Source organism: Zonotrichia albicollis, chromosome 16 (assembly GCF_047830755.1).
Source record: "Zonotrichia albicollis isolate bZonAlb1 chromosome 16, bZonAlb1.hap1, whole genome shotgun sequence".
Taxonomy (NCBI): Eukaryota; Metazoa; Chordata; class Aves; order Passeriformes; family Passerellidae; genus Zonotrichia; species Zonotrichia albicollis.
In genome coordinates this window covers 8371130-8392855 of record NC_133834.1, presented here as the reverse complement: position 1 = coordinate 8392855, position 21726 = coordinate 8371130, and the positions used below count along the sequence as shown (strand labels likewise).

Genomic DNA, 21726 nt, shown 5'->3' with positions numbered 1-21726 from the left:
ACATTTATGTTGTCATGGCATTTGCTTTCCATTGCTGCAGAATTTTAGGAAATAAATCAGGGATGTTAGGGGTCCCCCAAGGTGCAAACTTGGAAATCGCTCAGAAAATTCTACTGAAATCCATTCAAGCAGAAGGATCACTTCAAGAAGAAGAAAAAGGAAAGATGCAATGTGGTTACTCTAGAAATGATTAAAGAGCTCTAAACTAAGGAGGGACAGCAGGAATATGCTCCATTACACCATAGCATGCGCCAACCAAATTAGCTCTAATAGAAGTTAAGTCCTGGACTAATACTGGGGAAACTTGGGGTTTGTTCCTTGATGTGGCTCAGGCTCATTGGGACACCTCAGACAGCTCATGTCATGTTCAGCCCAGGTATTTAACTCCATTGCAGATACATGCACAGGAAAAATGGGGATGGTGATGTTACAGTTAGTTTGGTATTAATGTGGATTTTAAATCCTGTTTATCAAGAGACTTTGAAACAATTTTGTTAAAAAAATAACAAGGTTTTGTTTTTTCTGAGTTCCCTATGGATTTTGCTCTACAAAAGTATCTTTAAGGAGGAAAAATTCTCTCTTTTCTTTCTTTCTCTCTTTTTCTGGTAGCTATCAGTATGTCTGATGTTTTTGAACCAGACCAAATCTGTTCCCTTTGTTTCAGAGTGCTTAGGAAGGGAACTGTGGTTTTACTTATCATATATTTCAAAGCCTGCCTGGTGCTATATTAGTTTCCACAATAAATTTCCCAAGGTAAAGTGACAAACCAGTAATTTTTCATTATGAATCAGCTATCCATGAAAGATTGGATTTAGGTCAAAATTTATTACACTATGGAATTGAAGCCAATATTTAACATAATGTCAGCTATCTTGATATTAGAGAATTTTAATGGCTATGCAATTTTATTCAATGATGAAGTTATTTCAGTTGTGTAGTGTGTGTCTGGGCAATTTGATATACAGAACCTTGAGATGAAAATTGGATAAACATGGAAAATGGTGATTGATTGGTGGAAGGTTGCAATAATGTCTGCCTTGATATACCTTTTATTGTTAAATTATTTATCTAATGCAATCTCCTACACTTTTAGTAGTCTTTAAGTTGGCATTAAATCGATGTTTAAGTCTTCACAGTCAGAAAGGCCTCATAACTCAAACTGATAAATATCTTCTAACACATCAGGAGGAATAATGATCCGTCTTAATATCTGAAAGTAAAAAAGGTGTTATTCTTTCTATTTTCTATGAATCCCTATCTTTATTCAGATAGTAACTAAATCTAGTGAAGAGTGAATAGGAATGTGAGTTCCTTTCTGCCTCAAAAGCAGCAATAATTTTGAAAATTAATGCTGGAATTTTATTCAAATAGTAGGAGGCTTTTCATTTTTTGAGGTGGAGATAGAAAAAATTATCGTATGGAAAAATAGAATCTCCAAATGAGTTTTCATCTTAAAGCATTACAAATTTATTTCAACTATGCCTAAAACCACCCAGCTGCAATACCACAGAGGTGCCCTAAGTACACCTTCAGTACTTTGTTTGTCCAGAATTCAAGTAGAATGTGAAGACCTTGCATAATCCCTGAATAATGCACTGCAGAGCTGCTGAAATATTTTTCATCATTTGCATAAATCTTGTGTAGAAGCAGTTGTGATTTGACAGTTTTCTTTTCATTATCTGAGTTGAGAACTGAAACCTGTAATTGTTAGCTGGCCTAAACTGGTGTAGCTTCATTTGGACAAAGCAGTGAACCAAACCAACCCTGCAGCTTTTCTGAAATGCCATCACCTCCCTCTCGAGCAGCATCTGCCTGTGCTGAGGCAAAACAGAGGAAATCCTACATTTCTTCAGACTAATTTCATTAAGCTACACTGGAAACTGTGTAATTCTACACAGGAGACATTTAGGAATCCCCAAAACCTCCAGCTTCAAAGGGCAGTTTTTGTATCAGTTCAGGCTCCCTACTTGGGCTTGTTTATTGCTTTGAACATTGCAGATTTACTTTTATGATTCATAATCATCCATAAAGAAATTCAGCTGTTATTTAAAATGCTCTGTTGGGAACGCTCAGTAGTTATTAATTAATAATGCATCAGTAAAGCAAAGGGCAGGTAAAGCTGCAGTTACAAGTATTGGCTGGGTCTCTGCTGCCTTCAGAGTTGTGGCTGTGTCTTGTTTCCCCAGGGTTAGCTCATCCTTGTGACTCTGGGTTCTCCTCTTGATATTCCAGGCACTTTCTGTAGAAAATACTGACTGGTGCATGAATTTATCCACAATTTAAAGTAAACCAAAATGCCTATTAATATTAACAGGTATAAACTTACTCCTAACATGTTTTTTCAATGCCAGAAACCTGTCAGAGAACAAAAAATCACTCAGTAATTTCTTTTAAATGAAAAAAATATAGGCCTAAGTATAGAAAAAGAAAAAAGCACACTACAATCTACTTTGAAGTGCTTTTATATATTGCTAAAGAGTTTTATAGACACAGTGCCAGTGAGGATCAATGCTGTGAATGTCAGTGCAAACCTGGTGTCCGTGGGGTTAGAGATGGATGAACTGAATGTTGCTGCTTTTGAAGAAAAAAGAATGAATTGCTTGGAGATTTCCTGTACCCCTGCTGGCCCAGAGCTGAGCTCTGTTTGGCAATATTTTTTTGTATTTTTGCTTTCATGCTGATTACCACTTTTGCAATGTGTCCTATTTTTGTGTAGTAATTGGTAATCTGGAAAATTTACTTGGTGTGCAAGATTTAATATTAGGTTCTGCTGTCACGCTGACAATGAATTAGCTTTTTGGACTCTATCATATGTTCTCAGCAGGCACATATGTAATTAAAATGAACCCACGTTGAGTTTCATATTAACACTCAAATCACCTTTGGCAAAAGGTCTCTGTGTTCTTTTGGGATTATACTCTGGGGCAATGTAATTACAGTGTCAAGTATAATTTTTACCTTTAAATACTTCTTCATTTACAATAATATTTAACTTTTCCATACTGGTTCACCTTTTCATTTACAAAATGATTTTATTCTAATAAAAATGTTGCCAGCACAGGCATTCTATTTCAGATGTTGTCTTCAACTTAACAAAGTTGTGCTGTTGAACAGTAAGGATTTGGTTTCAGGAGACATTGGATTAGTTTACATAAAAAGTCATTCCAGAAATTAAATTATTTCATAAAGTTGGTACTTGCTGTGATAATAGGGGCAGGGTGATCCAGTCTCATAGAAAAAGGGTGAGAAGGAATTGTGTGTGTGTGTGTGGATAAACAGTTCATCTTCTAGCAACAGTGTCTTGAGAAATAATATGAAGAGATTTTTCATCATTCTTTTAATGTCAGAATAAAGAGACAGGAAATTAAATTATACTTGAAATAAATTGCAGCTCAGGTGTTTTTGATTCTTTTAGCCATAATGTTGCAGCTCAGGTGTTTTTGATTCTTTTAGCCATAATGGAGGATTGCTAAGGAGGCTCAAAGTTAATCTGCATTTTTATAGATCAGGGATTGTTCAGAACTGGAACATGAGCAGAATTTGGCTCAGACATGCTAATTCTCTTTTGATACTGATTTTACACTGTCCGTTCTCCATTGATTTCAGGGGGGCTGCAGAGTAGGAGATGGACTGAAATGAATTCAGCAGATGAACTGAATGAAGTTATGTTGGTACTACTCATTCACTACCTCCTTCCCTTAACCAATAATATTTCTTCTTGTCCCAATTACAAATCCTCTTTTCCTGTTCCCTCCCTGGGGTGTGCTGGGTGTCCGAGGCTCTGAGCTCTGCCCTGCCTGTGCAGGTCAAGGCAGCCCTGAGCCCCGACAGCCAGGGAGCTTGGGGTTGTTACTGCAATCCTCTGCCAACATTTCTTCTTTTTCCTGGGCTCTTTCTTAAATAAACATGTCATTTTACAATCTGTGAGATGCTCCTTGCGTTTCACACATTTTCATCTCCTAAATTAGGTTTACTTAGCAGTTTTGCAGCCAGTTGATGATTTTCATGCCCTACTGTACCATAAAAGCCAAGTTGTGAATGAATTTGTTTGGGGCTCTGTCATTTAGAGGAGGAGGAACTGAATTACATCTCAACACGAGTTGTTTGAGTTTGTGTTTTTTTTAGTTTACTCTTTTAAGCCTCCCTTTGTGATAGAGATGATCAAATAGCTTGTGTAAGAATGAGAGATAGCAGGAGGAAAACCCAAATATGGGAAGACAATACTGCTGGGTTACATCTAGACCTTCCAAGCAGTTTTTAGCACTTGTTTTACCTAATTAAAATGCATAGCAGCTTGGGGGTGTGCCCTGTCTCACAGTGTGCTGCACCTTTAGGTTATTCCGGAGATCCACACTGATGCACAGCTCCCTCCTGCCAGGCTCCCCAGATTCAGAGGGGTGGGATGGGCTGTGCCTGGGCAGAGCCTCCCTGTGCCCAGGTCCTGCTCAAACCCTGCTCAAACCCCAGGCTGCATCAGTGCCAGCTGCAGGAAATGGGAACTGCCTGGGGCCAAATTTAGTACCTCTGGCCGCTGACGTGAAATGAGGTTGCACAATGGGAAGAGAGACTGAGGGGCAGAGTTAATTTTAGAAATTATCTCCATTGTTATTTTTGTCTGTAAAAAGTCAGCATGAATTTTTTTGTTTCAGATGTTGCTCAGATACTCCTCTTGTGCAGTAGAGAGAAGACCCTTCCACAAGTTACTGTTTGAGCAGCTCCCTGACATCCAAGGGCCTCATAGACTTGTTAAAATCTGAGAGAAATTTATAACTCATTTATAAGTTATGGTATTATTGCGAGAATGCATTTTGCATACAAATTCTCCCCAGATGCTTTTAACAGCAGCCAGTAACTTATTTAGTCAATAAAGTGATGTTTTCTGTGCATTGGATTTTTTTAACAAAACTGTAATGTCAATTGAAATACAGAAAAATCACTTTATGTTGCTTTTGTTGAACATTTTCTGATGCTGGCAATTTGATTTTTCCCTTTGTTTTCCTCTAGTGGTATGTTAATGGGATCCTTTTATTCTGTGATGGAATAATGGAGTGCAAGTCCTTTATTTTAGCAACAAGACTCTGCTGTTCTGTTCTATCCTTTGCCCATCACTTTAAATGTGAATATCCATCCTTGTGAACACCAGCCCAAACAATTTCCATGAGAACATTTAAAATATCAAGCTCAGTTAATTCATTCTAATTTGTTCCTTGCTGGCAAAAGCTTTGTATTGAGAGCTGTTTTCTGCGCTGTTTCAGAGGGGTGAATGTTGGAGTGCTGACCCTGCCAGATGTGTCAGGGCTCAGGTTTGGTGCAGCTGCAGCTGGAGCAGAGCAGGTGTTCAGCAGCTCCTGCTCAGTGCACGTTTCACTCACACAGAGCCCGTCACAATGAAGCATGGAATTCCAGATATGATTTTCAAGGCACCCTAATTGGATTAGAGGGATTGTGTTAAAGATATGTTGGCTATGAAATGTTTAGAGGATTAATGCCCGATGGTTTTTTTTTTTTTTTCTTTCTTAAACCATCTTTACTAATCCCTCTTGATCAGAAGCAGCTTCTGGAAAGCATTCCAGCCAGGAAGGAGAGCCCAGCTCTACCTTCCCCATCTCAGGAGGAGGGACTTAGGCTATTATATTCACTGCACAGACCAAAACTCTCCATCTTAGTCAGATCCGGAGTACTCATTGTCACTGCTGCTTTTTTTTTTTCTGAAAATGTGAATATTTATGTCCTTTACATTTTCCATATTAATGAACAATTTTGGGGTGTAAGGGTGGCCTGTGTAAGAATTAACATCCATCTGTTTTGTGTTTCAACCTGTCTGTATATGCTAAAATCTAGCTCAAGTAGTGCAGTGTCATTTATTAATCAGATGTTATTGTAACTGAGCACACCATACAATTACATTTTTGAAGTCTGCTGAAGGAACCATTGTTAATTGCTTACAGTAGAATCTATTTCCTGGTAGAAGTGTCACAATATAATTAAGTTGTGTTCCTCTGTCTGACAAGCAATACACTCAGAGAAGATTGGTTCTTTTTTCCTTCTCTGTTGAGTAAAATTATTCCCATTCCACAATAACCCTTTATGCAGTACACATGGTAGCAAGGAGTACAGATGCTGTCTGGAAGCACAAAAGCTGATCAATTATAAAATAATTCATGTGTTACTTTTCACATGGGCAAATGAGAAGTACTTTGGGTCATTTGACAAAACCATTGCTTGCCAATGTCCTTTGACATAACGGATATTTGACAACAGTTATGTGTCAAAAAATCAGTTATGCTGAAAAATGTGTACTGAGTGGAGAAACTGCACTTGTTTCTGGGGGAAGCTTGTTTTTTAGATGTGCTGTTTTACTTTAAATGCTTCAGTTCCCTCTGTTTCCTAGCTAATCTGCCTGTGTATACAAACTCAAGGCGTATATGTATTTATTCTACCTACACATACATGAATCTGATATCTGGCACATCTTTTATTGCCACAGTGTGAGATTCTTAGCAGTGCTTAGTCTTTGAAACCTGTAAAGTGTAACTCAAAGGGATGCAGGGGAAGCAGATCCTGACAGCTTTGCAGTGAATCTGCACAGACCTGTGCCATTTATCTTTTCTCTCTCTTTTGACTGTACTGTGAAATTCCCATTAATTTCACTCACACTGCAAGTGCCAGCTAAAACATGAGGCTAAACTTTCCCATTTTGCACCATGTTGGCACAGGGAACAGAAATGAGGGTTGATTTTTGCTTCTGCTAGTGCAGCCTTTATTCTCAGTACCTAACTTGACCTTTTCTATGTAAAATACATGTGAAAGTCTTTACTTTTTGGGTCTGTTTCCAACACTATGTTCATAATTATCTTGAACAGAGAATAAAGGCAGACTCTGTCCTTCCAATTCTACATTCAAAAAATAGGAGACAGATGTAATGGAATCTCAAAGGGAGGATTAACTTTGAGTTAACAGACCAGATACTCATATGGTATAAATTCACTTGGTCCTGGCCTTACACCAGCTGATTGTAATGATTAACTGTTAATTTATTGAGGTTATTTGGGGGAAGAGATACTTTACATAGGACTTGAAAGATGACAGCACAGTAAAACAGAAAGGGAAAACATTGATCAGGCAGGTAACAAACATGCTTTTATCTACCTATTCATTTCTTGGTAGTCTCAGCAGTACATAACATCTCCTGGGAGGTTATGTGAAGTAGAGATGTGTGTAATTGCTTGTGTTTTCACTCCTTATTGATTATTCTTGCTGTGAGCATGAGAGGAAGAGATGGTGTAAAGGTTACAGCATGCCAGTCTCCAAACACACTGGAACAGACACTCCAATCAGCAGAGGCTGTTTCAAATGCTAATTTGAACTATAAGCCTTGATATACTTCTGTTGCTATTTTACTTAGTATTTGTTATGTTGGCTGTTCCATAGTAACTGATTGACTTTCAAGTTTCTGTTCCTTGAAGGCTTAAACTTCCTGATGATTTTAGGCAGAAGAGAAAGTCTGAACTGAAATAAGGGCATTTTCTGCATTTTCTTCTTGTCCTGCACAAGAAATCTAGAGGCTTTTTGGAGGGAAGGGAGTGAGGCTCTTCAGAGAAGAGCTGCCTCCAAGGCCCATTGTTGGTTTTGGCGTGAAGGGTGGTGAGGCTGTCACTGGTGTTCCAGCTGAGATGTGATCCATCTGCAGCAGGAGAGCTGGCAGCCCCTGGAGTGGAATTCAGGCCACCTAAATCAGTAGTTGATTGTTCAGAAAATGCAAACTGTGAATGAGGTTTTATAAATGTTTCAGTCTGGCTTTGTGTCATCAGTTTTCTTGGGAGTGGTGACTTCTCTTGTATGACAAATTCCTGTTCTCATCAGTTTGGGGCTGTTGATGGGAGCATCCTTAGCAACAACCAGTGGTGGATAAGATAACTAAACACATGCTTCATTTCAATCCTTTCACTTCTTGCCTTTTGTAACCTTTCCCCTCCTAACAAGCACAAGTCAGCTCTTGGAGCACAATTGTCTCCTCCTGCAGTGAGCTTTCTGTCAGAGGAGGGTGGCTCCACACGGTGGGAAAACTCTCACACCCGATGTGTTAGCCAAAAAACACAGGACTGCTGTTCTCCCTTTTATCTTGGGTGTATTGTCATGGAACTGGTGCACTCGGGAGCTGCTCCACAAGTTCTGACTCTGAGCTGGGAATGGGCTGTGGGTTTGTCCAGAGAGCCAAGCTTGAAAATCTATTTTATTTGAGTATCTTTTTAAGGCTGTGCCCCACAGGCACCTGTAAATGGTGGTCTTCCTCTTTTTTTTGTGGTTTCCAAGGGTCTTGCCTCTCAAATGTCAAGTCACAGAGTCAAAGAATGGTGTGGGTTGAAGGAACCTTAAAGATCATCCTGCCATGTGAAGGGATACTTCCCACTAGACCAGATTGCTCAAGGCCTTATCCAGCCTGGCCTTGAACACTTGCAGGGCTGGGGCATCCACAGCCTCCCTGAGCAAACTTGTTCCAGCATGCCACCACCCTCATGGTGAAGAATTTCCTCCTAATATCCAAATAAATATCCTAATAACCCAAATTTCCCTTCTTTCAGTTTGTACCCATTGCTCCTTGTCCTGTCCCTGCAATTCCTGACCACGGAATCCTTGTGGCTGCTCTTGGATCTGCTTTACTTTACGTCTCTGGAGTCCAGTAATGTCACTGGATATCGTAAAAATAGCCTGATGCTCATTTAAAAGGCATTTTGTATTCGCCCTAATAACACTGATCAGGATGTGCTAATTGGCTGTTAATTGATATGATAAACACTATTATTACAAGATTCATTCTAATTCAACATTAATTAATTTACTGTTGCTTTTGAGTGTTATTTATTCATGGCAGTCGGTAGGAATAGGGAGAAAATGCTTGACTAACACACTCCAGCAAAACTACAAATAATTGAGATTTGTCTCCCAGGAATGCTAGCATTTCCATAATTAGGATAGTCAGAAAAGCAAGCTTGTTACAGAGATGATTGGCCTGCCTAGATAAGTATTGTAGTAAATTAAGTTTAGTGTGTATTGCAAGTGCAGTATAGTGGAATCTGATAATTACTTGGTCATTTGCAAATCATAAAAATGGTTTCAGTAATGATTCAATACTGTCTGCAAGATAGAACAAATTTTTTGTTTGAAATATGGTAGGCTGCTTCAAACCAAATGCTGCTTGCTTTTGCTGGATATTTAGTGAATATGAGTGTGCTGCTGCTGCACACACACATACATGGACCCTGAAGGTTGATTTTGAACAGTTCTGTGTTATCTCAACTGCTTTTGCAGGTTTGTGATACAAAAAATTGCTGTCCTTGTTCTCAAGGTTTTTATGTTTCTTCATTTACAATGAATTCTGCAAATGATGTGAAGAAAAGGCACATTCACCAAATTTTCTGGTGCATGGTGTTTTCTGGATTTGTGTAATGGATGATGTCTGCTCCAATGGGTTCTTAAATGAGTACTGGAAATGCTGCATGCAGCACAAATGTTACACAATTGTAACGGGAGGATGAGAAAGCTGGGGTGGAAGTGTGGAAGTGGTTTCTTTTAAATTCCCAAACTGAGAAATATCTTTGGGGTTTTTTTCCCTTAGAATAAAATAGAACAAAATCATCTTCTAATAATCCAGCTTTGAATATGAAACAGTTCTACATGTATTCTCTATCTTTCTACCTTTCTTCTTTCATGCCTTTTATTTTTCTGTTCATGGACAGCAGAACTGAACCCACATCTGTAATTGCAGTGAGATTCCCTTTTTATATAATTTTTTCAGGGATGCAGAGCTGCTCATCAGCTCCCAAACTCACTGTAGAGGATCTCCCAGTGATCTCATGAAGGGAATTTCCATCTGCAAGGCAATGACTCTTCTCCTCTGACTGCCCTAAGTTTATGCTGTCACCCTCTGAAATGATTAAAGAAGACTCAAAATGCCCACATCAGCAGCTCCTTTGTTCCAAGCCAGGGCTTCTTCTCAGCATGGAAAGAACATTACTGAAATCTGTCTCTTTAATGTTAAATGCAGTAGCCACTGAGTGCTTCTAAATTATGTCTCACTGCTTCCCTCCTGCCTTGCACTGATTTCTTGCTTATGAGTTACTTGATCATATGAAGTTACAGAGGATCATAAATAGTTCCTGTAATTTTTGATAGAGTCTGACACTGAAAAGTTGTAAAACAGGGTTGTTGAGATAAAACATTACTGCAAAAAAATTGAATATCCACTCCTCAATAGCAGTGGGATTTCTGAATTTTTTTCCAAAGTGTTCAGTGCTAACTCAGAGATAAAAGTACAGGTAACAGCAGTTTTAAGGAAATCTACAGAACACAACTAGCAATACTTCACTCTGTAATCATAACCATCCCTCTCTAATCCCCATGCCTGAGGTTGTGCAGAAGATCATCTCAACTGATTTCACCTCCCCTACTTTGCTAAGTTAAAACTCACAAGGAGAAGCCACACCTGTGACCAGTCATGGTAATTTTCTCCTTCAGGAGCTTGGTTTGCTTTGCTGGAGCTCCTCAGTGGCCTGGGCAGTGGATGTGCTCAGTGGGCACACAAGGTGCTCATCCCACTTTATTGTAGAGATCTTATTGACCAGAGGAATCTTCTGCACAGTGAGCATACCAGACACCAGTGGGCATTTTACATATACATAATAGTAATAATTTAAAATATATATGTGTAATCAGTGCTCACCTGCAATCTTTTCTTTCACTGAAGATCTCCCCAAGGACCACCATGGAAACAAGTGGATAATTTCTTAGACTGGAAGTGAAAATTGGCATCCCAAAGGTGGGACTAATGTTGCTAAAGAAAGTTTTCTAGGTGCTGGCATAGGAAAAATTGTCTTTTCAGCTAAGTACAATTAACACACACTGTGCTTCAGAAGTCAGCTCTCCTGTGCAGGGTGTCCTCACTGGAGCAAGTCTGACCTTCCCCCTTGAGCCTGATGGCAAGAGATGCCCTTGCTGTGATGGACACTGGGGCTTAGCTCCAGCAGGAGCTCTGGCTCAGCCCAGGGCAATGCTCTGTTATCAAACCCTCAGACAAAGACTTCTCTCATCAGGTCCTGGCTCACTGGTGAATTGCTCAGTGACATTTTTTGTGGTTTTTATGTAACCCTCCAAGTACTTCTATTACTAGGTCTGATACAAAATTTTTTTGTCCTAAATGAAAACATGGTATTTATTTATTTATTTTTGGTCTTGCCACCATTTGAACAAGGCAAACCTGTTTGTGCTTTAATCAAAATGGAAAACGTTTTTAGATAGAAGCCAAACCTGGAAATTTTCAACCTGCTGTGTTGTTGAGTTGTGAGCAATTGAAAAGGAGTTTATAGTGGAAATCTGAGTTCAGCAACTACCACTCAGCTGGCTGTTGCAGAAATGGTCCCACTGAAGGGGATGGAGCTGCTCCTAGGAGTTTAAGTAGGGACTACAGAGCTGTGCCTCTTTGGAGTTATTATGGCTCATAGTCCTGCTGTAATGACAGGGCTCCTGATTGCATTTATGGATGTAACAGCAGCAAATACTCAGCTGAACTGCACAGCAATAACTCTGCTAATGTCCTCTGTCCACTGATTCATGGACCAAGGCTCAGGGTACACACACAGCTCTGCTCTGAGGGACTCAGCAGCATCCATTTCCTGGGCAGAGGAAATCTGTTGGACTGCCAGGACAATACCAAACTGAGAGCAGAAGGTGATGGATTGATTTACAAAACATAAGATGGCTCACAAAATAGATTGAAAGATTGCTTTGTGCTGCTGGGGAAGTGTGATCCCATTAATTACAGCAGAGGTAAGAGATCAGCAGGCTGGCTCTGAGTTATATTGGAGGATGATTGAGCAGAATGTGGCATCACAACAAATGTGAAAATGATTGCACTGTCTTCATTATTCTGGAATTCAGTAATACTGCAACAGTTGAAGATTAAGCTCTTAATTAAGAGTATTGATTTCTCTGGACATAGAAAATACAAGCTAAAATTGCACTAGAGCTGAGATTCTCCTGCTATCTTCAAAAACAGGTACAGGTTTTCCTGCTAACACATTGATGTCAGGCCTGTCAGGCTTTGAGCAGGAAGCAGAAGTGGAGATTTTACTTTTCTTAGTAAGTTTGTGACAGAGCAAAGTGCTGTGGTTTTGCGTTCAGGGGAGGCAGCACAATAAATGCTCTTTGATACAAGGGCTGGAAGATGAGCTTGGGTGTGCACTTCCCCTTCTGCTGAGGTTTCAGTTTCTCTGGGGCAAGGCAATGTGAGAAGCTGCTCTTCTATCCTCTGTTCCCACTGTGCAAGGAAACAGCAAACTTTGAGGAAGCTTGAGACAAGTCCTGCTTCAAGGGCAGGGCTGTTTCACCTGTGCCCAAAGGCCATCAAGAGGATGTCGCACTCACTCTGACTCATATGTGCAAAGCAACTTTGAGGGTAGAGCTGTGCTCCCAATATGGAACTGTATCAATCATATTCTTTATGAGTTTTGTTTTACTTTGTGTTAACATTGTGGGGGTTTTATTATGGTTTATAAAGCACTGATGGTTTTTGTTTTACTTTCTATTGACATTCTGGGCTTTTTATTAAGGTTTATAAAGCACTGATCTCTGTAAATTATCTCAGGAAAAGGAAATTCCCTAAACATGTAGGAAACTTCATTCAACAGGCAATACTCTCACCCTGAGAAGCCTTCTAGGTGAGATGGAATGCACCTCCACTGAGTTCCACTGAGACTGAAATTCTCGTGTGTTGGCTTGGCTCATATTTCTTGAAGGGCAGATGATGGAATGTTGAGAGGTGGCAAGTGTAGCAAAGGCTGGGAATAGGGAATGCTGCAGAGCTGTCCATGAGTCCTCTGTAGCTGCTGGGTGAGAGCAAGGTGATGTTGGCAGCTGCTTTTTGCAGGACTGAAGTGACTGAGGGAGTAGATGGAATCATCTCTGAGGCTGAGCTTTAGTGCACGGGGAGAATGCAGTGTAGTGATGCACACAAGTAGCTGTCAAATCCAAGTGCTTCTTAAAATCCGTTTAGATTTTTATCACTAGTGAATGGTAAGATGTTAAGTGAAGTCATCTGATGCATTTTCTGTGTATCCTGTCCCAAGAGCCTGCAGAGGATGAGCTCCTACCTGAGGCAGCTCATCAATATGTAGGCACGGACATGATGAGCTGGGCTTTGGTCTGCATGAGCTTTCCAGAAATGAAGGGGCTGGAGCTATTCAGGTCTTGACATTGCTCTTACAGGTCAGAAGTCCTGCTGTATTTTTTAGTAAGCAGATCCTCAACTGAATGTTTCCTGCCAATTTCATCTTCTTTGCAAACCAGGCTGGTTCTTTATCAGTGAAGTAGTTGCAAAATAGAGGGTGCTGAGCAGCCATGAGCTAAAACCAGGGAAGTGACAGCACAGAGCAAAGTAGCAGGTAGTCTGACAGATGGAAAAGGTGTAGCATTCTTCCTTTGTGAAACTCCAGGCAGCCACAAATAGGATTACATTTAAAAAGCCATAATAGCATGCAGGTGGTAAATGCAAGTATAAAAATCCTAGATCTAAAAGAGAAGGAAGGAAACAAGTGTATTAAAAAAAATGTTTAGAGAAGGAAAACAGAAGAGAACAAAATAAGTCACTGCAGGAATTTATTAGAGAAAACTGATGCAGTGAGGTGGCATTTCAGGTGAAAATTTGAGAGGATTTTGTTCTCAGTAATTGCTAGATAAATGATAGTGTGGGTATTGACAGCAAGTTAGATTAAAATAAAAGGCCCACAATATGACTATTTTAAATTCCCCTCACCTTCTGCATATCATTGCAGAAAATCACTGATTTCGAAAGAGAGGTATCCAAAAACGTAATGAAAACCACTAAAAATATTTGAGTTCATTGATGGGACATCATCAGCTTGAAATGAAAACAGCTTAAAAGAAAAATGGCTTGTTTTTGCAATTGCAATTGCCCTTCATTCCCCTGTCAGTTCTCTTTGCAAGCACATTTTCTTTCTCTCACAGTCCCTTTTTGTCCCTGTCACTCTGCAGAAACCCTGAGCACGTGCATGGCAAAGCTCATCAACTGCACAGGAGAAAACAGTGGAACACGGCATAGGCCAATGGCCATAATAAACAAACTGCAAATTATAGAATAAATTAAATTTAAGCTATCTTTCTAATGTTTTAATACTCCTCTGAGTCGTAGTGAACCATTGGTGGAGGGTTTTTTAAAGAAATACCATTTAAATTGTTTGTGTCCCGTGTAAAGTTAAGAATTACTTATGGGGCTGGAAATTTCCTAATTTCTGAATACAACAGGGAGCAATAAAGTTGCATTAATTTTGAGCAGCCCTATTGCACAGAGATGTTCCTTGAGGGGCTGTGGACAGGGAGGGAGTGCTGGCAGCCTCTGGGACTCTGTGCTGTTGGGGGTCTGTGTGTGCTCCTGGACAGCGGCCCCGCTGCCCTGTAGCCCTGGACACAGTCAGCAAAGAGCCCATCCTGGGCACAGGGGACACCTCTGACATGGACAGCTTCCCTGGCAGAAACAGACTCTGACCTGGAGAAGTGGGCTAGGGAAGCTCTGCTGAGGAGAAGCTCGAAGGGAGAGTTGTGGGAGATGTTGAAACCGTTCCCATTCCCTTCTGGGATGTGCTGCTCCCATTGCAGCAGGATCTCTCTCTCGTGGCTGAAAGCATTTCAATTACTCAAGGGCATTTCAGTACAATTCAGGACATCATATTGTCCATTGTTTGATCACCTAAACAGTGCTCTGCAAACATTCAGTTGTTATGTTTTTTCCAAGTTTATACTACTGCCTTGAACAAGGAGGAGATGCCCAAGAAGGATTAGGCAAAGATCTTTTTTCTGTGTCCAATCTTTATTTTGTAATTATTACATTTGGAAAAGAAGAAAGCTTTTGGTATTGTTTAATTTTGCCAACATATGTTTCCAGTTTCTAAAACCTGGGGAAAAGTGTCTTTCCCTCTCCTTTAGTCTCACTTCACTCTTGGCAAATGTCTTCCTTCATGTTCCTTATATCAAATCAAACAGACACAAGCATGTGTTTTTAATAACTGTAGGAGATGTTTTGGAAGGTGCAGTGGGCTTTGTAGCTGCACTCAGGCTGTCTGATAACTGAGCCGAGGAACAGCCTCAAATTTGTCCTACATTTGCCTGGAGCAAATGTCTCCACTGCCTGCAGGAGGAGCCTTGGGGTAGTGGGGATGTGGAGGTGGGAGGAGAAAGGGGCATCACAGGAGAAAAGTCACTAAGTGCAGAAACTGGTAACAGCTCAGATCTTAGAAATTTGAAAATTTTACCTCTGGCATGGGAGCCTCACATCAAGTATCTTTTAAGGCAACACTATTCCTTTCATTTAAAAAAAATAAAAAAGTTAAAATTTGCAAGAGGAAAATTTGGGCAGGAGGAAGATTTTTGACTTGGAGGTACTTTCCTTCTTTGTCTGCTAATATTCAAAATTTCAGGTTCTTTCTAAATCATTTTTGTTGAGAAAGGTCCTTACAAGGTCAGAGCACTGAAGAATGGTGGTGTTTCATTGAAGAATGAATGTTGTGTTTTGGATAAAATTATGTTTTTCTTACATTGTGTCCTGGTTTTTGAATTGCAGAGTGGGTACACAAACCAAAACCAAAGCACTTTAAATTTCTTATTAGAAATGTCCCTCCAGCTCTTCAGTTTATCAGCACATCCTGTCTGAACCTCACACTGTGAGGTTTGCTTTAGAAAAGGAAGACCAGAAATTACTCTGTTAAAATAAAAATGAACAGGTATTTTAAATTGTATTGGAAGAGCCCCACTCCTCCATGAAAAAGTGAAGACATGCAGGTTGCATTTAAATGTTCCAGGGCACATCTGCTGTTACAAATAAATGCTATCTGTCAGTAATCCTCAGCAGCAGTTCAGTAGCAGAGTCCCACCAGCTTCTCAGCAGAGCTGTGCTGACCATGGGAAGGAGCAGCTTTGGCTAAACAGAGGTTTCCTTCTGGGGGAACACCAGCCTTGTCAGTGTTTGAATACTTTGGACACGAATTACAAACTTGGAGGGGATTCCTTGGAAGGTTCTGTACTCAGGAGGAACTTGATACAACTCATGAACATCTGGGTACTTGTCTGTGCTTGTGCAGCCTTGTTCAGGATGAGGCCCATGGGCATGGGCTGCTGCCCAAGGGGTGAAAGGACAGCCCTGTGTGGGGACAAAGGAGAGGGGTGCAGACTGGGTGGGACACGGGCTGCACCCCCATGAGTGCTCACCCTGCCCCACAAAGGGCGTTAGATGAGGGAGCCAAACTGGAATGTGTACTGCTCTCTGCACCCTGCCCTGTGGATACACTCAGAGATGTCCTGTGTTTTGTTTTTGAACAGGAAAAGCCAACAACAATGTTCAGTGGGATGAGGACTCCGTAGAGTACATGCCAGCCAACCCAGTCAGGATCGCATTTGTCTTGGTTGTTCATGGCAGAGCTTCCCGGCAGCTCCAGCGCATGTTTAAGGCTATTTACCATAAAGACCATTTTTATTACATTCATGTTGACAAGGTAATATATCACTGGTTATAAATTGCCTGTCTCACCATCTGTCAGTCTACCCATCCTTGTCATCTTCTTCATCTTCCCTTTACCTCTGCTGCATAAAGTGCACGTCACTTTTTGTCTCTCCATCTGTTACATGTTTGGAGCCTCTTTTTTTTTTTCCCTTAAATTTTCTTTCTTGTTATCTTATTTATGTAACAGCCTTCATTTCTCCTTCTCTGTTGATGAGTATCTCCCCTTGTCTGTCTGTTGTACATTTAGTTAGCAGTATCTAAAGTTGGTGCAGAGTGAGGATGGAGAGCTGACCTGAGGTGCCTTGGGTTAGTGACACACTGTAAAAGGGAGGTGGTGGCAGTCACCTCCTTTACAAAAGCCCTTTGAGCTCTGTGATAACAAATGGTGAATATAGCTAATCACAGTGGTTAGTGATTACTGTAGTTGTAATAACAAATATTAAGGGTTCTCTGCACATTTAGCAAAAGCAGGTTGTGTGAAATAGAGGGCAAAGCAATGGCAGCACTCAGTGAGTCAAGAAGCAGGGCAGCCCTTTAGTGAACACGGGGAGACAATTTTGGACGGAATAACTTGAATGTCTCACTCTTCTCTCCTTAAAGCGATCCAATTACTTGCACCGGCAAGTGCTGCAGTTTGCCAGCCAGTACCCAAACGTGAGAGTCACCTCCTGGAGAATGGCCACCATCTGGGGAGGAGCAAGCCTTCTGACCACCTACCTGCAGACCATGAAGGACTTAATGGAGATGAGTGACTGGCCCTGGGATTTCTTCATCAACCTCAGTGCTGCCGACTACCCAATCAGGTACAGTGAGTGTTTTAAGGATGCACGTTTTGTTCCTAAAGGATGTATGGAGATAAGCAATGATAAACAATGATAATGTCTGTGCTATGCTGCAAGAAGCAGAGGAGTAGTCTCTTTTGTTTTACACCAGAAAACTCCTGTTGGTGAGCTGGTGTCTGACAGCCACAATTTAGCCAGGTGTTCAACCACCTGCCTGTACCCTGTGTGTCTCCCCTTTGCCTGGGAGGCACTTCCACTGAGAGGCTGCTCCAGTCAGTCATTATTTCCCACAAAAGGGGTACCTGCAAGAGAGGATGAGGAAAGTAGCCAAAAGTGCTGGAGCTCAGCTAATGAAACCCAGGCATGGAGAGATTCCTCCCCCCCAGGGCTCTGATTAACAGTGTCATTTGATACCTTCAACAGCAAGAGTTGAAGGTATGCATATAGATTCAGGTACTCCTCTCCCTTCTTTTAGTACTTTTTCTGTGGAGGATAATGGCTGTGGAAGTGACAAATAAGTTGCTAGGAGTCAATTATATCTTCAGCACCAACCGTGTCCTAAATATCCTCATTCAGATGGCATCAGGCTAAGAATTTCACACCCCATCACACGATAAGGCTTGTGGTTTTAAATGAAATTATATTCTTTCTGGATTTACATCACCCAGGCCTCAGAGCTGCATTCAGTAAGTTTGTTATGTTGTGCAAAAGTAGATAGCTTGTTAAAACCCCAACCCAAACCAAAAAAACCCCACAAAGAACCCCAACAACAACAACAACAAAGCCACCCAAAAAACCCCCAAGTGTCCTGAAGCTGTTTTTAGGTTTAGGTTGTAAGCGTTACTAAGAAGAAGGAAACACAAAATTCTTGTGACTTCTGTTTCCCTCTATGCTGAAATGAACCAATGAAAGGGGAAGTGACCTTCTTGGGTGATTTCCTGATGATACAACTTGGTTTTAACACTCCTGGAAGAGGAATATGCTTTCACTGGTGAGGTTTCTCCAAGAGCTCCCTCAAAGTTTGAATCCCTTCCTGAAGGTGCTCTTGGACAGAAATTGCCACTGAAGTGAACAATGGCAAAACGCCTGAGCCTGTGCCTTAGGAAGGATTTTCTGAGGACTGACAAAAGGCTTTATTGCTGATGCTCTGTGAAATGCAACACATTTTGGGGAGGAAGATTAGAGCACAAGACTTACTTGAGGCTGCCTTGATATTAGAACATGGGGACTTAAATTATGAAATCATACTATTTAAACACTTATGATGTGCAACAGGGAGACAACTAGCAGTTTTGACATATTAATCTTGCTTATAAAGGAGAGTATGTAGTTTTCTGTATATCTCTTGAGTTTTGGGAAAAGCTAGCTTGTTATTCCTGATTATTCACTTTCCTGTTGAGGAATGCTGTATTGATGCTGAAAAGTGGTCTAATGCAGGACCATAAAGGAATAAGTAGGTGATGGCACTGTGAATTAAACAGGATAAATTGCAGGAGAGTGCTGAAGGTCTGGTGTGGTTGTGCCCTAGTGCCTGCAGGTGTGTCCAGCATTCCTGTGCTGTTGAGCCCACCCCAACCACTGTGTAGTGCTGAGGCCATGACCTGGGGCAGTCTGAACTGTTCCCAGTTCCCTGGGGAGCAAATCAAACCCCAGGGCCAGATGGAGTCAGTGCCTTCCAGACATGGCCATCAGCAACCACTGGCCTTGTGGGGCAGACTGCAGCTGGTTCAGCGTTCATGGAGTGTGTGATAGTGCCATGCTGTCTTGCAGTCATTCCACCTCTGCTGGAGAAATCCCAGGCACTTGTTTCATCAGAGGGGGAGCTCTGGAAGGTCGTGCTTGTCCCTTGCAGCCGCTCTCAGAGCTCTGTGGTGGCTTCTTGGGGGCTCTCAGGGGCTCTCGGGGGCTCTCGGGGGCTCTCAGCACCCAGGCAGGCCCTGAAGTGCTCCCTCCCTGCCAAAGCTCTGTTACCAGAACTGCAGGGAACGTGCTTCCTCTTCATCCCATGATGCACTTCAAAATAATAACAAAAAATAATAAACCTTTTTAGTGCTGCAACTTCACTGACAGTGACTTACAAGTAACGTTAAGTACTTCTTTTAATATGGGATGTTACAGCTATAAACCATGGAAGATCTTGTCTCATCAAAGATATATATGAGTCCATTTAATTTTCATGGTGGAGGTGCTATAAATTATTATTATTTATAATCTTTAGGAAGGCATTACCTCCCTGCATAACCCAGAGAGAGCTGATTGTTTTTTCAGGAAATAGTAAAAAGGGTGTTTGGGGGATTCTTTTTTTCCTTCAGACCCCATGCCATGATTTGTCAGATAATGGGCTAGGGGCACTTTACACTTCTCTCTGGTTAGTCATACTGCAGTGGATTTTGCTAGGCTTCCCTGCATAAGAACATATGAATTTTGTAGATTAATAGTTTTTATCCAGAGCTGCTTCATATTAAGCTTTTGCTTCCCATCTGCCATTCCATCTGTAATACTGAAACCTTTACTACTTCTCTTCTGATAATAAAAGCTAATCCAGCCTTCTAAGTCAAAAAGTCATACTCAATATGTGGGGTTAATACAATATGATGAAGCCTAAATCTGTCCAGGGAGCAGTCTGGTCTGTTCACAGACTACAGTGGAATTGCCAGGAGCCTTTCATCCTTCAGAAGAGATGTCCAGAAGCAGATGTTAAGCATCATAAAATATAAAGGCATGGGAGAAAAATATTAGAACTATTCATTTTGTGAAGGAAACAATTAAAAATATGCAAAATAAAACATATGCATGCCAGGAAAATCCAGATACCCTTATTATTCCTCTTCATGCCTGAATGTTTTGTTTGTGGAGTCTGTAGGTCCAGCAGTAGCACAGAGGAGTTTCTAACCCATGTGCTTCTTACTGAGTACAAACCACTGGCAAACACAAAGATGCCTCCAACAAAAGTGTTTCCCTTTAATCAAGAGGCAATATGTTATTTATTGGGCTAAGTGAAAAGATGTGGTGCATTATCCACCCTTGACTTCATTCAGCTCTGTTAAACATTCTCAGCAGGAAAAGGAGGGGTGAAATGGTTAAAGGCAACCTCCACAAGTAAGTCAGAGATGGGAGGTTGTGTGACTGTCCCTCCTTTTGCTCTGGGCTTGTGAATAAAAAAGGAACAGATTTGGAGGGTTCTCAAGAAATCATCTCTCACTGTCACTGCATTCACAAAGAAATGGAAGAAATCAGCACCTTCCTTCCTTTTCCTCAACTTTTTTTTTAAATTTTAGTGGTATTTTTTCATAATTTAAAGTCTTTTCTTTTGGGAGCCTCTTTCAAAACCTTATGGGAAAGCTATTGATGTCTTCAGCCTCTTACTTTACATGGCTATCTATTTGCATTATTTATTGTCTCTGACAAACAGCATAAAGTAGTCAACCTTATGTTTAGGGACTGAAATTTCACTCCCAACAAGGTGAACTATGGTAGAGCATCTATTCATGCTGAATGTTTAATGTGCATTGCAGGAGTCCTTGGATAATGTGGCAGGTGAAGTGTCGCACCACTTAAATTAAGGAGTTTAATGAGATCATTTAACAGTGAATATCGTGTCAGTGCTTACCTGGCCACAGAGCTTGTATAAAGAATAAACATAATGAAACATTTGAACTATTTGTAATTTACAGTAAATCACTGAGTCTCAATCACCAAAGGGATCACCAAATCTAATTGCCAGCTAATGCTTGGTCTTTAATAAAGGTCAAGCAAAATTATTAGCAGAAGCTTGGGGAGTGCTTCAGAATAGTAAGAAAATAAAGTGTCTTATAGATGGAGCCAGGAATGCAGATACAACTACAATTTCCATCCTGGGCAATCAGGTGTAACAAAAGAATTTAAATGAAACCCAGTGAAACTACTTGTGTTTTGCTGCTTGGCATTATTTTAGGATGAAGTCGTGTACTTCCCATAAAGGCCTGTATTGAGAAGCCTCAGTTAAATGAGACACATTCAGCAGCAGTTTGGATCTGGTGCTTGAATGGAAGGTGTATCATCATGAAAATAGCAGCTGAGGTACTGCACACTGCAGGGAGTGAATGGGATGGTCTGACTGGCCCTGCTCCTTTAAGCAGGTGCCAATATGGAGATTATCTTTGCCAACCAGAATAACACAGAAATTTAAAAAACTGGGCTAGAAAATAACTGTTGACTGACCTGCACTTGCTTCATTGTATTGCCCTCTGTTGGTCAAGGTGACATTGGTTGATAAAAAACCAAAGTGATGCCTTCTAAATGAGGTCCCTGGGCCAGAGAAATTTGCCAAGAGTGAAAAGATGGGAGTGCAGGGAAGAGATGTTCAGGTTTTCTTCTTGTGGTAGGTGAAAATAATTACAA

At 40.9% G+C, this 21726-nt stretch overlaps 1 protein-coding gene across 4 annotated transcripts in view; it reads left to right on the top strand.

Moving 5' to 3' along the window:
• Nucleotides 1-21726, top strand: part of XYLT1 (xylosyltransferase 1) — a 174884-nt gene that overhangs the window by 95289 nt on the left and 57869 nt on the right. For all 4 annotated transcript variants that reach the window (XM_026793830.2, XM_014267495.3, XM_014267493.3 and 1 more), the window contains 2 exons: nucleotides 16384-16556; nucleotides 17165-17367. In XM_026793830.2, coding sequence (XP_026649631.2) covers nucleotides 16384-16556; nucleotides 17165-17367 — 376 coding nt within the window. The remainder of the gene's footprint in view (nucleotides 1-16383; nucleotides 16557-17164; nucleotides 17368-21726) is intronic.